At 36.5% G+C, this 19,009-nt stretch overlaps 2 protein-coding genes across 3 annotated transcripts; both read left to right on the top strand.

Annotated features, from left to right (window-relative positions):
- Positions 1–51: 51 nt before the first annotated feature.
- LOC103715289 (ARM repeat superfamily protein) lies at positions 52–3,139 on the top strand. Its single transcript, XM_008802869.5, has 5 exons — positions 52–652; positions 1,139–1,245; positions 1,946–2,093; positions 2,368–2,562; positions 2,790–3,139. The coding sequence occupies exons 1-5, from the start codon at positions 266–268 to the stop codon at positions 3,039–3,041; spliced, it is 1,089 nt and encodes a 362-aa protein (XP_008801091.5). The 5' UTR covers positions 52–265; the 3' UTR covers positions 3,042–3,139.
- A 4,914-nt stretch (positions 3,140–8,053) lies between these two features.
- Positions 8,054–17,042, top strand: LOC103715290 (sm-like protein LSM4). Of its 2 annotated transcripts, XM_008802873.5 has the most exons (8): positions 8,054–8,178; positions 8,319–8,341; positions 8,542–8,583; positions 8,705–8,803; positions 8,905–8,982; positions 15,991–16,033; positions 16,455–16,610; positions 16,722–17,042. In XM_008802873.5, exons 2-8 carry the CDS (start codon positions 8,339–8,341, stop codon positions 16,742–16,744), a joined length of 444 nt encoding a protein of 147 aa, XP_008801095.1. In that variant the 5' UTR covers positions 8,054–8,178; positions 8,319–8,338; the 3' UTR covers positions 16,745–17,042. The 2 variants fall into 2 exon arrangements, with proteins under 2 accessions (XP_008801095.1, XP_008801092.1); XM_008802870.5 differs by having other exon boundaries at positions 8,055–8,341.
- Positions 17,043–19,009: the final 1,967 nt, after the last annotated feature.

Here is a 19,009-nt window from a genome sequence, read left to right as displayed (position 1 = left end):
CATGGCACCCAACTAAACCCCTTGTTGCACCAATTTCTGACTGCCATGACAGAGCTCGCTGGGCAATTGAGCTGGGATCGGCAGCAGTACTTCTGAGAAGTTGCAGTCTTGCAGAGTTAGCCTTGCTAGTTGCTACGAATCGCTACCAATGACCATGAATACAAAGTTTGGGATACATTTCCCCAAGATCTGGGATGCATCCGTAACTCTATAGGACAAACGGGGGCAATCAAGACTTTTCAAAATTTAACGGTCGAATTCCAGAATGGTGAAGAAGGTAGCCGTTGAATGGCTTCCAAAAGTGGATCCCCCCACTCCTTCAAATTTCAAATCCCCCACCCAACCCACCTTCCATAAACCCAGAGAACTCGTCTTCCATCTTCTATCAGCGGAATCAAAGGAAGCCCAAGAAGGAAGGAAGATGGCTCTTAGATCCCTCGACAACGCTCTCCCAGCCACCATCGAGAGGCCCAAAAAGATCACGAAGGTCGCTGCTCCTGCGGCAAAGATCTCTGCTCCTGCCGAGGTTCCTCGAGGTTCAGTCATGAATGATGAGAACGCGGCACCTCCGCCGAAGGTTGTGGAGCAGTGCTTGGAGTACACCGCTTCAGAAGACCTCAAGGCCCTGCCTGACCCCGAAACCAAGATCGCGGTAAACTAATTATCTAATTGATATATAGATTCAATCTCAATCAAAATGGTTTTTTCTTTTCTAGGAGAGAGATCGAGTTTGCATGGGCTTTGTTTGCATCGTTTATGCGATTTCCTCTTTTAAGGCTTCTTTTGTAGGATTTGTCAGTTCTTAGTTTTAGACGATTTTTTCCGCGGTTGATTCCTTCTTTCTTCCTTCCTTTTCTTTAAAAGCCCTTTCTTTTGATCATAGCTTCCATAAGTGGCAATCTCAAATAGGCAGATGGAACAAGATTCTCTTTTTTTCTTTTTAAAAAAAGTATGCAAAACTTGTTTGCTGTACGTTTGATTTGAGGCGAGGAACCATTAATTTTGGATGCCGATTTTTAGGTGACTGTTTTTTTTTCTTTTGGGATAATTCTTGTCGAGCAAAACGTTGGCACGCCACCTTTTTCTTTTGGATATTTCTGTGCCGTTTACATCTTAACTTTGTGGCTGGATTAATCAGAGTTTGTTGGAGGAACTGGAATCAAGAGACTGGCTAAAAGTGTGTGCAGCTTTGAATGATGTTCGCCGGCTCGCACTTCATCACTATTCTTATCTTCTTCCGATCCTGTAAGTTTAAATCTCTTCTTTCACAGCTCTAAAAACTAGTGCTACTGCTCATTAGAAGGGACCTGAAAAAAAATCTTGCTTCATGTCTGAGGGGACATAGATGGTGTTCCAACTATTTTGGAGGAGGGAAAAATTTATCCTAAATTGATTTACATCTATTGTTTCTTTTATATTTTTGCAATCTTCTGTTAAAAATTATGCCTGACCTTAGCATATTTTTGTCATAGAAATAGGGTTATATTTGATCTTAATGAATAAATATTATGAGGTTGGCGTTTTTTTTCTAACTCAAGAAAAACAAAGAATTCATGGTTAACAGTTTCTATCATGTAGTCTAGTTTTGATCCTGTTACTAAGTGGCTTATGACTTTCACAACATAAAGGGCGAGTATGAATAGTATCAGTTGGAGACTTGGATTACTAAGAACAATTTATGACCACCTACGTTTATCCTAGAAAGTATTGACAGATAAATAAACTTAGTCTCATTTTTTTTAAATTTCAAGACTTTGAGATATAATTGCTATATGCTGGTCTCCGAGAATTCTTAATAGTGAAGTCTTTGCTATTTTCCTGGTGGCATTGACGAAAAAGAAAATTTTTGCTTTATGTTGACTAAAAAAATTTGTCGCAAGAAATAAGGGAAGATGGAGCATATTTGAGCTAATGATGTTATTCCATTTAATCTTATGATGATTAGGGGAAATGTGATGCTGGTAATTGTGAAAGCAATGAAAAATCCAAGAAGTGCATTGTGCAAGACATCGATCATGGCTTGTACCGATATCTTTCATTCCTTTGGGAATATTTTGCTATCTACCTCCGAGGAGTCTGCTTTTGATCAGCTGGTATTTTCTCTTAACACCTTTGCAAGAATTTCTGTATCAGATGAGGGATGTGGAATGGTTCACTTGCATCTAGTTTAATAGTCCTTTGTGTCTATCTTGTCGAAGAAATGTCTAATTAAACATGATCTGGAATTCCAACTTTTGCTCTTTGATTTCCTAAATTACTTAATATGGTGCCCAGAAGTGGCAGTGGCTTCGCTTGATATGGCCTGTAGTTTTCCAAAAGTGGCTTAGGAATTTTAAAGCCTGATGACCTCTGCATATTCGCTTGCAGTTGCTGCAGCTTCTGCTGAAAGCATCTCAAGACAAGCGTTTTGTATGCGAAGAAGCTGAGAAGTCACTGGAGAAAATGGCTGTTTCTGTGCCTCCTCTTCCATTACTCAAGAAGCTCCAATCTTACGTTAATCATTCTAACCTTAGGGTGAGGGCCAAGGCTGCTGTTGCCATATCGAAATGCGTCTCCAAGATGGTGAGTATGAAATGCTGCATCTCCACTGCTTGTTTATTTTTTAAGCTCAAGCTTAAAAAGAAAAAAAAAATCCATGGTTGTGGTATAAAATCTAGAATAGAAGAGTTTGTCCATAGGATTCTCATAAATACAAGGTGCAGGCAGATTTTGAATCTTTTCTATTTAGAATAAAAAAAAAGATTCTCAATGGACCTAATGTTTTTAAGGGGCAATACAATTTGTTTCAGGGCATTGAAGTTATGAAGGCTTTCGGGCTAGCAGCTCTTCTTCAAATGTCAGCTGAATTGCTGAATGACAGACTGCCAGAGGCACGTGAAGCAGCTCGAAGCATCATAACTTCAATTCATAGTGGGTTCGCAAGACAAAATGAATTGAAAGTGGGTGATGAAACATCGGATGCAGAATCATGGCAGAATTTCTGTTCTTCGAACTTGCCTCCCATTTCAGCACAGTCAGTAGCGAAGATTGTTTCACAGTAGATGCCCTCTTCATGTTAAATTTTATGTTTGTATTCTTTTCAATGAAAACTAAAGTAGTTGTCAATGAAATTTCACGTGGCTAGTTCTTACCATGTCAACTTTCATTGCTTTTGATAAATTTTTCAAGTATTAACATCTTAATGTGCTCTCCTATTGGTTCAAATCCTGGATATTGCTCCAAAAAATGTGCTTTCCTATTACTTTTGTATGATATCATCTAAAGAAGCTAACACAAAACATATGTATTCACAATGACTAATTGGAACACAGGAGCTCATATATTAAGCCATGCAAGAACAGTTAAAACTCTTGCCAATCATTCAGTGTGCACCGAATTGGGCTGCAAGAACTCCTGATCGCCAAACCAAGAAACTTCTTGTTAGTTTGAACCACGAAAGTTTATTTTCCATGGAATGAGTTGAGCTGGTTGTTTACAACATGGACTTGTTTAGACAGTGTCCTTTGAGATCACAGGTTCAATTGGATATGATTCATTCTTCACAAACACATTGATCTGAAGCATCACTGAAAATTTGCAATTGTATCTCACCACCATACAAAAGGCTCTTCTCAGAGTTTTTAATGAGGAGGAGGTTTGCAATTATCTTTCGGCATGGAGTTGCCTGCAAGACCAATAGAAAGATGCGATTTAAAAGTAGCAACTCCATATTTTGTTGGAACAATACAGAGAAGAATGTATACCTTCTTAACATATTAATTCAGAGCAAAGGCAAAAAAGAATACCAAAAATTTCCACTATCATTGCAAGCTATGCTATATACACGTCTGGAGAAAAAAATAGGCTATATGTTTTTTTCTCCTTTGTTCCAAATCTGGATATCATTACTCGACCGTTGGCATAATTGTTGTTAAAAGGTATCCAACATGATCCAGACACTAAAGCTGGATGGCAGTTTATTATCCAGTCGTATTAACTTAAAGCTGTTTCAATGTGATGCAAGTTTTGATTGATGAAAATGAAATGGGAAACATCCTCATACTTGTTGCATCAACCAGCTACTGAAGATATCCAAGGGTTCTTCCAAATTTCTATTTGTTTGGTATTTGCTGCATCTTTGTGACTATGACCACATGAACTAACTTGACCTCTATAGTTCCAAGTTGCAGAGTACAAGCTTCTTATCTGGAAGATGCTCTTGATCTTTAACAGGAGCAACCAACTCATCCAATACCTTACAGATAATCTTAGCTACAGGATGAACCCTGTCCTCCATGATAAAGACATGAACTTTTTTCTCAACTCAATCCAACTCATTCCTGTATCCTTCTTCACTCCTCTCTCCTTCATCTCCTTTATAACTCTACCCCTCTCCTCTCATCTTCCTTCTGATGAAGATATCTTAGCCAGCAGCACATAGGCTGCTGAGCATTCTGGTGCCACAGGAAGCAAGCAGCGAGCTGCATATTTTCCCATCTCCAAGCTACCATGAATGTTATAAGCCCTAAGCAATGCCTGCCAAAGAAGTGGACTAAGCTCTAGAGGCAACTCTTCTACGAGTTCTCCTCGCATCATCCAAAAGTACTGTACGACCAAGTATATCGACAACACAAGCATAGTACTCTATCCTGGGAATCATCTGAATGTATCAGCTACCGGTGCCTGAATAAAGCAATGGAAGTTCTCTATCTTGCAACCAATGAATACATTTGCCACCCTCAGTGGACCAAGAAAACCTGCCATGGTCGCTAGGTATTGAGTTGATTCAACTGCAGCAACATCATCAAGCCGGTTAGTTGGTGCAATACCAACGCTACAATCTAGTTGGATTGGCATTGGATCCTTGTCGACTGGTTCACTACTTACATTGCTATCTGGTAGAGTATCCAAAACAGAGACCCACGTCCAGGTATCTCCAACTTTTTGCTATGGCACTAGTCTTGATGCGATGGAGGACCGATTCAGCATTACAGCCCTCAAATAGTTTTTGGATGTTTTTGAGCTGAGTTCTTCTTGGCTTTTGAGCTTTTTCGAGCTCTGGAGTCTCCTTTCATATTCCTATTGCTTGGCTATAACCCTTCTTTTTTTTTTTGCGTAGATGCCTGACTGTTAACCTTCTCTGCAAGGGAAAAAAAACCTTATTTTAGTCCGAGATACCAATTGCAAGAAAACATGTTTATTTCAAAGAACATTAAGACAAAATATTATGAACAACATGTGGAAGCCTCCACATATCAATGACTTAGGCTCTGTTTGGAGGAGCTCTTAGTAGTAGAGCTTTAGAAGTAGAGCTGTCTGAAGCAGAGCATTTATAAAAAGCTGTTTGCTATTTGATAACTACATTTCTAAAATGCTGTGGCACTTTAACATGTGTTTGATAAACAAACTGAGAAAATACTTTTGTGTGACAAAATAGCCATAAAGAACATTACTAGTATTATATAGTAGAGCATAATAAAATATAATATATATTAATACATAAATATATGATATAGTATAATATTAATGTAATATAATATTATATTATTATAATATAATATTATAACATTATGTATTATAGAATAATAATTTAATATAATATTAAATTATTTAACATAACATATCAATGTATTATGATATAATGTAATATAATATTATATTTATAGTATAATACAATAATAAATATATAAAATATTATAATTATTAGTGTAAATTAATTTTTCATCCTTCTAATTACCATTTATCTCTCTAACAAATTTTCTAGCTAAGTGATAAAATTAGTTAAATAATTACTAATATATATTTATTTATTTATTTAGATCAGATTATTTGCCACTCACTCATTATTTTTTATTTATTTATTTATTTATTTATTATTTTATTTTATTGAAATATAGAGGGGTCTTCGGCCATGGATGGTGATCAGCATGGTGGCTGCCACCGTGGGCAGCCACGAGCTCCCAAAACAAAAAAGAAAAGAAAAAAAAGGAAGAAGGAACAGAGGCGGCGGCATTGAGAGGAAGAAGAAGATAGAGAGGGAGAGGGAGAGGATGGGTGAGAGAGGAAGAGGCGGGATGAGGGTTTTGGAAGAAAATAGTGTGATTTAAATGAGGGTATTTTGGTCCAAAAAATAGCTTTCCGATAAAGCTGAAAACAGCATTTTTGGAAAGCTTCAAATTGGAGCTTCTTCTCAAAAGCTGTTTTCAGCTTTCCGCAAAAGCTGAAACAGCTTTTCGAAAATTTTACCAAACATTATTTTTTTATTTAAAAGTACTTTTGGAGGGCTAGAAAATGCTTTTTGGCCCTCAAAAAGCTCCCCCAAAGAAGGCCTTAATCTAATTACAGGCTAATATTGCACGAGCCTAATTTAGGCAACTAAAATAACTCTTTGTTATTCAAAGGAAAACAAGTATATGAAGGCTAAAGTTTCGAACAGGAAAGAATAATCTAAGCTGCAAGCAGATCCATTAGAACTAAGAGATGACAGACCAGCCTATGACTCGGACTCAGAGAGATTGAAGTTACAAACCAAAATACTTAAGGGTTCATTTGGTTGGAGTAGCCTGGCATGGGAATATAAATTTTATGTCAGATTACTATGAAAAGAGGATGTAAGAAATATTACTAGAAGGTTGATATTTTTTTCTTATACTAGATTATCGAATGAGATAATTTGAAATTATCGTTGCTTGATGGAAGTACCCCTACTTTTTTCATTGAAATCGACACATACCTATTTTAATATTGTCAATCCTAAAATAGTTCTAATTCATCCTAATTCAAAACATACCATTTTTGGTGTTCAAATATACTTGCTTAATAAGAGAATTAAAAATACTAAAAAATTTTTATTATAAAAAAATAAACTTTCAAATATATGTATAATTAATTTAAAATATTACTAACTCATGTAAATATATTTAATATTTGAAATAGTCGATATTGACGGCCTTCATGTAAGTAGGGCCATAAATGACTAGCAAATGGAATGAACAAAAAAATATCGTTACTTCAATTATTGTTGCAACATTTTTATATAACATTACCTCCAACCAAACATAATAATTTTTTTCTGGTGTCATTTTTTTGAGTAATTTTTTCACCAACCAAATGAGATAAGTTTGTTTTCCCTTGCAATTATTTTTTCAAATAAATAATTTTTAGAAATCATCAGATTATCCTGTAATCTAACATATCTTAACCAAATGAACCCAGAGAGAACAACTATACATATTAAATAACTAAACATATGTATATACATAACGGTAAGGAAAGGGACAATAAGAAAAACGGTGTGGAGGTTGCGGTTTATGTTTTGGAGTTCAAAGGGATTTCATGTAGAAAGTTTCCTTCTTTCTAATGTCCATTATTTGCAACTCTTGGATGCATGGCACATGATAGGTAGAGAATAGGTAAGCATATACAGGAAAATTCCTAAGAACATCAACACTACAAGGCTATGACTTAAAGAAACTGATGTTACAAACTAAAATTCTTAAGAGAACAATTTTAGATATTAAATAAATAAACATATGTGTGTCTATGCCTATATATATATATATAAGAAAATTTCTAAGAACATACCCATATACGTGTGTATTGATAGAAAAGCTCCATAGATAACGGGCTACACAATAGAGGAGAGTCCTCTCCCGATCCTCTGAACCTAGATTATTTGATGCAAGTGCTAAAGACTATACCAACTTGATGAGCAGAAATCACCCAAATATTTATTTTAGTAAGCAAAATGGATGTAAAGAGGGAAAAACACCATTAATCAATAAACACCATTAATTAATATATATTCGATGTCGTCAACTTAAGCTTCATCCCATGACTAACAAATTGGAAAGATCATAAACTTGGAAACTCTAATCCAAGCTAACTCATATGGGCCTCAGCATGCCAACATGCAGTCCGATTTTATATTGCATCCACTTAGGTCATTGGATTATTTCAAAATACCCGATTCGGATCGGACCAAATCGTCAAAGACCCGACCCGACCCTCAACCGACCCGTTACCGACCACGCCGATTTGAAGAATATAAATATACTGCACCCTTAGGGAAAATCAGAATGGAAGGCTCTAGTGTTTAAATACTTTCTTCCAGACCTCGCTAGAGTAATTTTTCTTCGCCTACTGCTCGTGTTATAATTAGGGCTTGAGAATTTTCGTTCCCAGAACCATAAATTGAGGGTTCGTACCCAATCTTTTTTCGTTGATTCTTGAGTTCTGAACCTCCGGAATCGACCCCTTCGATCCCTGCTCCCCGGGAGCCGGATTTGGGCAGTGGTTGACTTCTTTGTCTCTCTTCTAACCCGTGTTCTTGATTGCAGGCTTCTTAACTTGGCTGAAGATGGTGCGTAAAAATTCTTTCTGACCGATTTTTCATTTTTTTCCCTTTTTGAATATAAATTTGTGGGTTCTGTCAGGGTTCATATGGAATTAGGGCTGCAAAGATTCAATTTTTCCGAATTTTCTGTATTTTTTTAATTTTTTTTAGTCCTTATTGGTGGGTTATTCTGATTTTGTGATGATACTTTTGGCGCTGCTTTCCAGCTTCCGCTATCGCTCCTGAAGACGGCTCAAGGGCATCCCATGGTGAGATACCTGTGTTTGCTTTTTTCGGTTTATTATGCTGGGGTTTTGTTTCTGGATAAGTTTTTCGTGATATCGGTAGTTATTTAGCGTATTGATTGATGGCGTTATTGTCTTGCGACAGCTGGTGGAGCTGAAGAATGGGGAGACGTACAATGGGCATTTGGTGAACTGTGATACCTGGATGAACATTCACCTTCGTGAGGTCATTTGTACTTCGAAGGTGACTGCTTTGTCTTGCTTTATGTACTGATGTTTGTTTTGTTCAGGTGGAATTAGATAGGCTTTGTCCTGTGTTCCTTATAGGATCTCATTGTGGTGTAGGATGGAGATAGGTTTTGGAGAATGCCTGAATGCTACATTCGAGGGAACACCATTAAGTATCTTCGAGTTCCTGATGAGGTATGTAAGAGAACCTTTGCAGAAGAGTGTGCTTTTTCCTTTCCCCTCGCACTTTATTCTTGCGGTATTACTTATTTCAGATCCAACTAGTCATTTATCAATTGGAGTATCTCAAACCAATTCTGTTATTGTTTTCTTTTTTTATTTGGTCTGGACTTTTTTGCATGTTTGTTTGAAAATAATATGATGGGGGCAAAAGCCTATACCTGGAGAAGATTATGTGGAATTTTATTAAACCATACACAATTGGAAAAATGTGGTTCTTTTGCATGCGAAAACCCCCGCAAGTAACTAAGGGGTACATGTTCTTTCAAAATGATCCTTCCATATGTTCCTGTTTTTTTTCTCCTCTTCAAGTCCCTTGGTCCAAATACGCATTAGGTAGGACCATGTTGTTCTTCTCCATCATGGAATGTGTGCAATCCATTCTTATTTATGTTGTTCGCAAACCAGTGTGTTTTGGATAAAACGGGACATATACACTGATAAATTTGTTTGTGCTTATGTCTGTGTGTTTTTTTATGCAGACATGATACAAATAGTTATTTGTACTAGACATCTACATACATTGTTTAATCAATTGATGCTAATATAGCAGGCTACTGGTGCCATTACCATCTTGAGTTACAAAGAAGATGAATGCTTTGGGAAGATAATGTTCTGACGCCTATAAGCCTGTAATTACAGAAAGTAGCTTGTTTAGGGACCATATAAACATTACTGCCCAAGATAGACAAATCAACAATCTCCTTTTTTTTGATATTTTTCAAAAAGAAATATTCCTATTTTTCCTCATCTTTGAAGCAATCTTTCAGGTGAATATAATTTTGGGCAAGGCTTTTAAATTTCTGAAACTATGTCCTGACATTGTTCATTCTTTTGAAAAAATTGAGTTAGTATTAGAGTATAAATTTCCTAGTTTCTATGTAGTGCATGTTGAACTAGATCAATTGATAAAATGCAATTTGGGCTGAGACAGGTTCATTAAGCAAATTGGGGTTAGAGTTTTTGTAGAAGGAAACCTAGCTGACCCAATGGTAGATACACTGTCTGATGGAACGGTAGCTTTTATTCCCAAAACATGTGCCAGTCCAAATGTGTATGAAAAGATAAAGTCATGCATTCAGTGATAGCATCTAATTAACAATAAAATATGAAGACCTAACGATTATTAATTGATCATGCATTCTTTTTTAGGGAGACATGAGAAATAAGCATCAAAAGTTATTGTTGTAGAGAGTTAGCCACTCTAACGCATGCAAGTTGTTTCTAAATATATTTATCTTGAGCAGAACTACTATTGGAGATTACCAAGGTGCCCCAAGATTGAGTATTTTTTGGCAGTTCTCATTAACGGAGTAGCTTCTCGGATGCGTGTCCTAAATTGTCAAATTTAAAGTTCATGGCAAGGGAAATTGGTGGTTGAAAGTGGAGGTTCAAAAGGCAACTAATGATAAGCTTGTTGATAAGAAAAAGTTAAAAAAGAAATATAGTAGGACAGAACGTTATCTTGATTTCTCAACAAAGAGCATGGTTTAGTGAATTTGATGAAATATGCAACCTTTAGTGATCTTCATAACACACAAAAAAAGGCAAGCAAAAAGGAAAGATGAAGGAGAAACTAAATATCTATGCTGTATTTATGTGCATGAAAGATGGTTATAGTATCACTTATATAAGCTAATACCAATTTGGAAGGAATTCAAGAAGTTGAATGAAGGAGCATACAGTTTGAGGGAGATCCATGAAGGAAAGTTGTTTGAGATAGATGAGGGAATACATGTTTGGGATATTTTTTGAAAGTTCAGAAAATGATAGGGGTCTGATTGAAGAAGAACATTGAGAGTTATGCACAACTGACTCACGAACACTTCCAAACTAGTGACTTGGGCTAAGACAAGGATCAATGGCGTAGTAGAATTCATAAAACCAAGCTGAATTTAGAGGAATGGAGCTCATATTCATATATGATACTCTTGGCTCCTAGTTAGCTGGCTTCTTTATGGTAAAGTTGTCTAGCGTACAATCTGTTGTTTAATAGTCAATGGATGGTTGCTTCATTACTGAGAGGATTTTCTGTTTATTAAGGTTGTCAGAAACAAAAACCATGCTTAAGGCAACAAGACCTCATATCGCCTGAGGTGCTAGGTGCTAAAAAGGCATCTGTTAAAGAAAGCAAGGCCCTCATCTATGAAAAAGTTAAATAATTACATTAAATATAAATATTGTTTGTATTTCAAAACAATACACACATAATAAAATTGTTTATTCAAGTTTAAACATCTTAAATCATGATCATCCTGAAAAATTAGATATCATGTTTCACATCTTTGAAAACATCATCAAAATACCACTTCCCATAACATGTTTTTAAATAAAAATCAACAAAAATGAACCAGTAAACATCCTAAAACAGCTTTCAAGTTTAAACATGATAGTGAAATACAATTTTCTAAAACATGTTTTATGTTTCCCAACAATGCATAATGTTAAAGAATTAACCACCAAACATCTTATAGTAGCCCTTCATTAGTAAACTCACCTTGCTTGGGGATTGTGAGGTGCTTAAGGGTTTCCTTGCCCTGCCCAAGTACCTAGAGCGCCTTTGACAACACTACTATTTTTTTTTCATTTTTTCAAGTTATTCTCAATTTTTGAGTGTGCAGTTACACATCAATACATTGTAGAGGGTTTAATATGTTTGTGGTGTTTTGTAGCAGTTTTAATAGTTGTATTTGATATTTTATTCAACTTGAATTTTGGCTTTTTCATGCTTCAAGCCAAGGCCATGTTCTAGGCCTTGCCTATGTCAATTAGTTAGAACTGTGAGATGTAGGCTTGGAATATGGACAGCCTTATGTTTGGATGTTGTTTTGGGAGAGAAAGGAAAAGATAAAAAGAAGGGTTTTGTGTGTGTTTTGTTTTTTTTTTTGGGGGGGGGGGGGGGGGGGGGTGGGCCGCGCTGGTTGTAACTGTACTTGCTTAGGCCTTGTTCCAATGCTGATTATCCGCTGGTTCGTAGTTTAACCAGCCAAAGAAGAGCCTAAAATGCCATGATACTTTAGTCGGTCAACGCCCTAAAAAGTAGACAAACTGGTTAACTTAATTCATGGGGGAGGGTGAGATAAAGTTAAGGAGGTCTCTCTTCTCTCTCTTTAATTCAGATTTTCACAATTTATCCCAGTAACCTCGGAAATGTCAACCAAACAGCAGATAACTTTTAACTGGAGGTGGTTACCAATTGTTAAACCTATCTACCCCCATTTAGCTATTCAGCGTGCAAGCATAGCCGTAGCCTCTTTTCTATTTGCTTTGTTGATATATATCATTTATATTAGATGAGTATTTCTAAAAGTTCTCATATTTTCTTTTCATCTTGCCTTATGATTTTGTTTTTGTGTTTCAACAACATTATTTGGTGCCTGATTGGTGCAGTTTGTTGTATAAATGTAAATAGGCCCCATAGCAGAACATATTTCCCTGCATGCATAGTGATCCAAGGAAAAGGAATTCAATGCGTGCAAAAATAAAAACTATTGAACCATATCTAGAAAAGTGACAAAAAGGAATTAGCTCGCTAGAACTTTTAAATGTGACTAGCTTGAATCAGCACATGGACTTGGACAACGATAAACTTGACCAAGATACAAATAAAATTTTAATATGCAATAGAATAGAATGTTATATATCTAGCTGCTTGTTTATTCCCATGGAAAGTTGAAAAGCTATCATTTCCTAGGATGGTGCATCACGCCCTTTTTTGTTCGAAAAAAGAAAGCACATCCTCTCTCATATGATCATATTGCTCTTGATCATCATTGATGGATTCTTTGTTTAATGCAATTGTCACATACTCGTAATTTAGCCTTGCCCATAGCAATGTCAACTCTTCAATTTTGGATATCAACGAGCATTTTTTGCCTCCTCATCAATGCTGCATGTGGAGATTTTTCTTACATAGAGTTGCAGGCTTGGGACCCAAGGGAATATTGACCCCTCCTCCACAAAGTTTATTTGCAATTTGAGTGGCTTGGAATAAATATAACTTTACCAAATGTTTGCAAACAATAGCTTGTTGAATTAATATCATTTAAATTACCAAACTTACTTGGTAGGTTCATCCAGTTGCCACAACCTTAAAACATGGAGAAACTAAGAGTCTCGTTTGTACTTTATGGCCAGCACATGCATTACCTTACCCATTCCTAGTCTCTTGTGTAGCCAATGAAATATATGTATGTTTTTATCCACATGGTTATTTTCTTGATGTAGATATATGGACTTTTACTGTCTTTTAGTAGGATTCTCATATCATTTCGTGTGACAACTTTGGTCTGTGCATTTCTAAAATTAATGCCCGATCTTTGATACACCAAGAGTGTGCGACTCCTTCAAACTGTAAGAAAGTGAATGATTATCAAATGATTTATTCTACAAAGAAATTATAAGTGCTTCTCTTTCAGTTGAGTAATGTCCCAAGGTCTGTCATCCATTAAACTAGAGATCTTGTCTTATAAATGCTGCAACACATGAGGTGCCAATACTTCAGAGTTCAATTACCATAGTAACCCCTGCTTAGTTTCCTGCTTGAGAGGGGTTTAGTGTGTGGTAGCAATAGCAACAGCTTTGGCAAACCAACATGCGGTCAAGTTGAACTAAGTATCACTCAAGTGCATTAATGTTTCCTGGACATTAATTTATGAGCGTTGGCACTTTTTTGGACATTTGGACACGACATAATAGGATGCAATACAAGTCAGCTGGAAACTCCACTTTCAAGTGCTTCCTGATACTTATTTTCGTGGAGTGTCATGTGAGAGATTCTTAGTTTTGAGTGCTAGGTACTTTTTGCAAAGTTTCATTATGCGTTTAATATAGAATTATCATGGTTATTTATCAACTTAAGTATCTTATCACATGTGAAATAGCTTAAGCATACCCAAGGAATAACTTAGGCTATGTTTTGTTGCTGACTAGTTAACCAAGGGGTAAATAGATTAAATTATTGATATCCACCATCTCCTAGTTCTAGAATTATTCATTATTTGGTTGATGTTCTGAGGGTTGTGGGATAAATTGTGGGGAAAAAAAATAAAGAGAGAGAAGAGACAGTTTCGCCTATCCTCCATGAAGTAAGACTAACCAGGCTAGCCTGCTTTCTGAGCATTTATCAATTAAGCTTATCATGGCATTTTCGGCTCTCATTTGTCTAGTTAAACAACTACCATCCCCTAATCCTCACATAACCAACATCTAGATAGGACATAAAACAACTTGCAGACTCAGGGTTGTCTCTACATTTTTTTAGTTTCTTTATTTTGGAAAACAATGGCTTTAGGACACACCACACACATGCACACACATATAAATACATATATATAGCTAGACTTGGCTACGATTGAGTGAATCTCTACTCTGATCGGGTCAAGTCTTGATCGAACAATGAAAGTCTCACATCGATGATCCAAGCCATTGGATATTATCTATTACTACCTTTAAACAACTTACACACTAAAAATCATGTGATTAGAGACGGTTAGCCTTAGCATCAAGTGGTCAAAAAATTTATATTATTTCGTGTCATTTGAACTGTCCAAATATTTTAACCACTTGATGCATAGTATAAGGGTCGCCAAGTTATATAATTTTTGCTTTGTAAGCAGTTTAGAGATAGTGAATCACATCTAATGGCTCGGATCATCAATTTGAGCCCCCCCCCCCCCCCCAAAAAAAAAAAAGCGCAATCTAGACCTAACCAGATTTGGATCTTCTAAGAGCATTTGGTTTAAATTGCTTCCTAGTTAAAAATAATGAAGGGCCTCTCAAAACAAAAACTAGTACAAGGTGATTATGATTTAAGATATATAAAATACGTCGATATTCTCTTTTAAATTTTTGAGCTTTCTTGCATATGCATCAAGCCGAGAAGAAATGAACATAAGAAATATAATTACCGAGCAAAAACGCAGTATAAACTATATAATTTGCAATTTTGAATAGTAGATCTTGATCTAGATATTTTTAAAACATAAACGGATCAAATTTTTAGCTAATCCATATGCTTCTAAACTAAGATCGAACTGAAATGTGATTTCATATCGTTGAAATGGTCAATTTTGTTTTCACTTGTTTCAAGGATATAAGATCTCAAAGATGCATCATTTTTGGTTTCTAACCAATATAAAAATGCCGTAGATCATGATCAACGGTGCTGATTTTTCATTTTGAGATGTCCTTCATTGTTTTTGACTAGGAAGCATTTGAAGCCAAGTAGTCTCGGAACCATCCCGGTCAGATTCTCTCTCTCTCTCTCTCTCTCTCTCTCTCTCTCTCTCTCTCTCTCTCTCTCGTGTGTATAGATAATTCCCGTGCTTATATTTTTTTGGAGGTTGCCATTTCCAACATTGGATGAGACTTAGAAACTTGGCAGCCATGCCAAGTGGTTAGTAACTTATGTTTAGGGTAACACTAAGAACACTTTGTTGCTAACCAAAGTTTATGCTTAAATATTAGGTGGGTCAGAGTTTGCCGTTTTCATACCGGACCCCGTACCGATGCCACACTAGCATAGTGTCGGTACGGTGCAGTACAGAATTTTTTCGGCATACTGGTACAATACCGCACCCGTACATGTACCGGTACTGAATCGGTATGGTACGGTACACTCTATAGCGTCTGTGTTATCACATGATATTACACTAAACAGGGTCTGGTTATTGAGTTTGTTTGGCTGTTGTCTTTTAGATTGACTCGTATCTATGTATATTGTGCTATAGAGATGAATGCAATCCCCATGTCCATTCTTCTTTCTTCCTCCAAACTGTTGTCTTGGGAAATTATATTTTGCTTTCTTCTTAGATGCATTATGCTCTTAACTTGTAGTAGCTAAGCCTCCTATTAGTGAATATATGATTATGCAAGTATCTGGATTTGCAGTACATAGTTTTCCAATTTCTTTATTTCATTTGATGTGCCAAAAAGAAGTTATAACGAAAGCTGCTTTTCCAGGTAATTGACAAGGTTCAAGAAGAAACTACCAAGAGCCGTTCAGGTAGATTTCTCAAACCTATTATAGTTCTGATATTATGAGAACTAAAACCTCAAGACACTAGAAATTTTTGTTACATCGTGAGGTAATAGATCAATGTTCATCCCTTATAAAGGTGAAACGATCATGTCCTTTTTCAATATATGGCATAGATTATTGAATGATCTTCAAGACATACTACAACAGTAGCCCATCAGTTCATTAAGTTCTTTTGACTATTTGTCTGCTGTTGGATGACCACTTAATTTCTGATTGAGCAAACTTGAAGTCTACCCCCCAACCCCTCCTCTTCCTCCCAAAAGAGATGCTGGTGAAGAGTATGAGCCATGGCATATAGCTTGTCTTTGTCCTCGTTCACATTACTTTTAGTGGCCCACATATTTGGCACCATCCTGAATCAATTTATTGTATGTTCTCTCTTCAGACAGGAAGCCACCTGGTGTTGGCCGTGGAAGGGGAAGAGGTAGAGAGGAGGGTGGCAGTGGTAGGCCTGCCAAAGGCATTGGACGGGGCCAGGACGATGGTGGCAAAGGAGGTCGTGGCAAGGGAGGAAGCAGCGGTAAAGTTGGTGGTGGCAGGGGTACGCTTTCCCCTCTTCATATCATCACTGTTTCTTGTTAGTCTTGTGAGCTTTCTTCGTGCATAAAAACTGACTCATGCTTATCTCTATCTATGGAATAAATCTTGACAGGCGGAGGGCGTGGCCGTGGCTGATACAGGTCAAGTAAATAAAATGTCGCTTTTAAAGGCTTTTCTTTTCTGTTGCATGGTTCAACCTCAATGTGAAGAATGAATCAGTTGATGTAACTTGTAAGATTGCTTCACCTGTGTTCTGGGCCTAGTGCATTACAGGTGCATGATATCATTTGATGTGTGAGGAATCTTTAGAGGATCTATTTACTTGTAGGAAGACTGAAGGAGACTATTCTCGTGTTCTTGCTTGTTCCATGATTTGCTTTTCTATGAACACAGATCAGTTGGAATATATGACAGTTTCAGTGCTTTCCTTCCCCTTCTCTCTCTCCCTCTCTTCCTCTCTTGTGTAATATGACAGTTACAGTTTCAGTTGGAATATATTGTGTGTGTATAATATAGGATTTTTTGCATGGATTTTTTTCTAAATATCGGATTTCGCATGAATATTTTTCAATATTGATATTTGCATGTATACCCTCGTAAAACTCTGTTATTGTACAAATGTCTTTAATATATTGGTTGTTTTAATGGTGTTATAAAAAATTACATTTATATAAATTAAAAATAAAATAAAATTTTAAAAATTACGATATTATTTCAGTTTTCTCGTGCTATTGGGATTGCGGCCTCACAGACGTTTGCAATCGCGATCGTGATCCTGCGGGCGATTGCGATTCCAATCCTGCGGGTGATCGTGAAGGTGCTTGTAAGATTCCGATAAAACAAAGTTTACGTTCGGTCAAGTTCTAATGTTGCCGAGGGAAGTGTGTGGTGTTCTAAAAATGGTAATTAGGTGACCCTCTATTATTTTTTCTTGGCTCCTCCACGCGCTAGGTGCAACCACAGTAGCTTTACAAGCGCATATTTAACACTTCAAATATGGAATATAGGAAAATTTAGAGTTTTGGTGGATTTTGAAAAAATAAATGCTCTAAAAGTAATATCTATGAGTTTATTTCGATTTCACAGTGAACCGGTCATCGTTATTATTGTTGCCATCATTGTTTCCATCATATTGTTTTCCATCATATTGTCGCTGCCATCATCATTACGTTTGTTATATTGTTGGTGTTCATCATAGTTGTCACCACTATTGTCATTTTCAATACTATCATTACCTCTTCCTTCATACTATTATTTTGATTGCCGTCACCTTCTCTATACTATCATCCGTCACCTTCTCTATACTATCATCCGACTTACCGCCAATATCACTATCATTTTAGCTGATTTCATATTAGCTACCACCATTTCTACCGTCATCACCGTATTTGTTTAATATATATATATATATATATATATATATATATTTGAAAATTTGAAAATTTAAAAATAGCAACAAATTTTTTTTTTGTTTAATAAAATAAAATAAAATAAAATAGCAACAAAATTCCTCCCTAACCTTCTCCTATGCGTCCAAGAATGCTGCATTATAGTTTTCCTAAACTGGCTTTATGCTCAAACATCCCTTTGCTCTTAAAATCTTCATGATATTGCACCTTTTCAGCTGAATTTTTTTATTTCTTTTCCCCATTCGCATTAACAAACCACATTAACAATTTGCCAAATTGGCGCTTATGAGTCTAATAAACTCTCTCTGCATTTTATGAGCACCTGAAATATTTCCCATTCTCAAATACTGCCGCCTCGCCGTGGAATGGCTGCAACCTCGCCGAGTTCGTGTTGCACTTCTTTTCTGTTCGTCGTGGGGATGGCCATTCCCCTCTCGCTCTCCCTCAAGGTTTAGGAGTTCTTCTTCGAATCATTTCCGTCCCGCGGTTGAGGAGGTAAACTCAAAAGTTGATTTTGTTTTGGATGCTAGGAATAACGGACCGGCTAAGGACACTCCTGTTGCTGTTTTGGGGCATCGGCTTCCAAGCTATATAATGATAAAATTAGCTTTTTAACCTTTTCTATCCAAGGATGAGTCTCCCTTCGCTCAGTCTAGAATTTGATGAATATTAACGCAGTAGTCAGCTGTAGCATTACTTGTATAGTCACTGCATGAATGACAATGAGATTTATCTGTCTAGTTACATCAAAAAAAAAAAAAAAAGGTTTATCCGTCTAGTTAGTTTATTAATAACATTGTAGCTTTCTTAATTGCTAATGCTGTTGCTGCCTATCTTTGGATCGCTAATGTGGCTGCTTCTGTCAAACTACAAAGCAACAAAGAGGTGAGCTTTGCTCTAGCTCTTGATGTTTAAGTTAGAGAGAGTGTTTATGTGAGAACGAAACAGGAATCAGAGAGAGAGAGAGAGAGTATCATTCAACTATGATTTT

This window comes from Phoenix dactylifera, chromosome 8 (assembly GCF_051530095.1).
Source record: "Phoenix dactylifera cultivar Ajwa chromosome 8, Ajwa_hap1_PhDact_Kaust_v1.1, whole genome shotgun sequence".
NCBI classification, from domain to species: Eukaryota; Viridiplantae; Streptophyta; class Magnoliopsida; order Arecales; family Arecaceae; genus Phoenix; species Phoenix dactylifera.
This window is presented reverse-complemented; position numbering and strand designations above follow the sequence as displayed.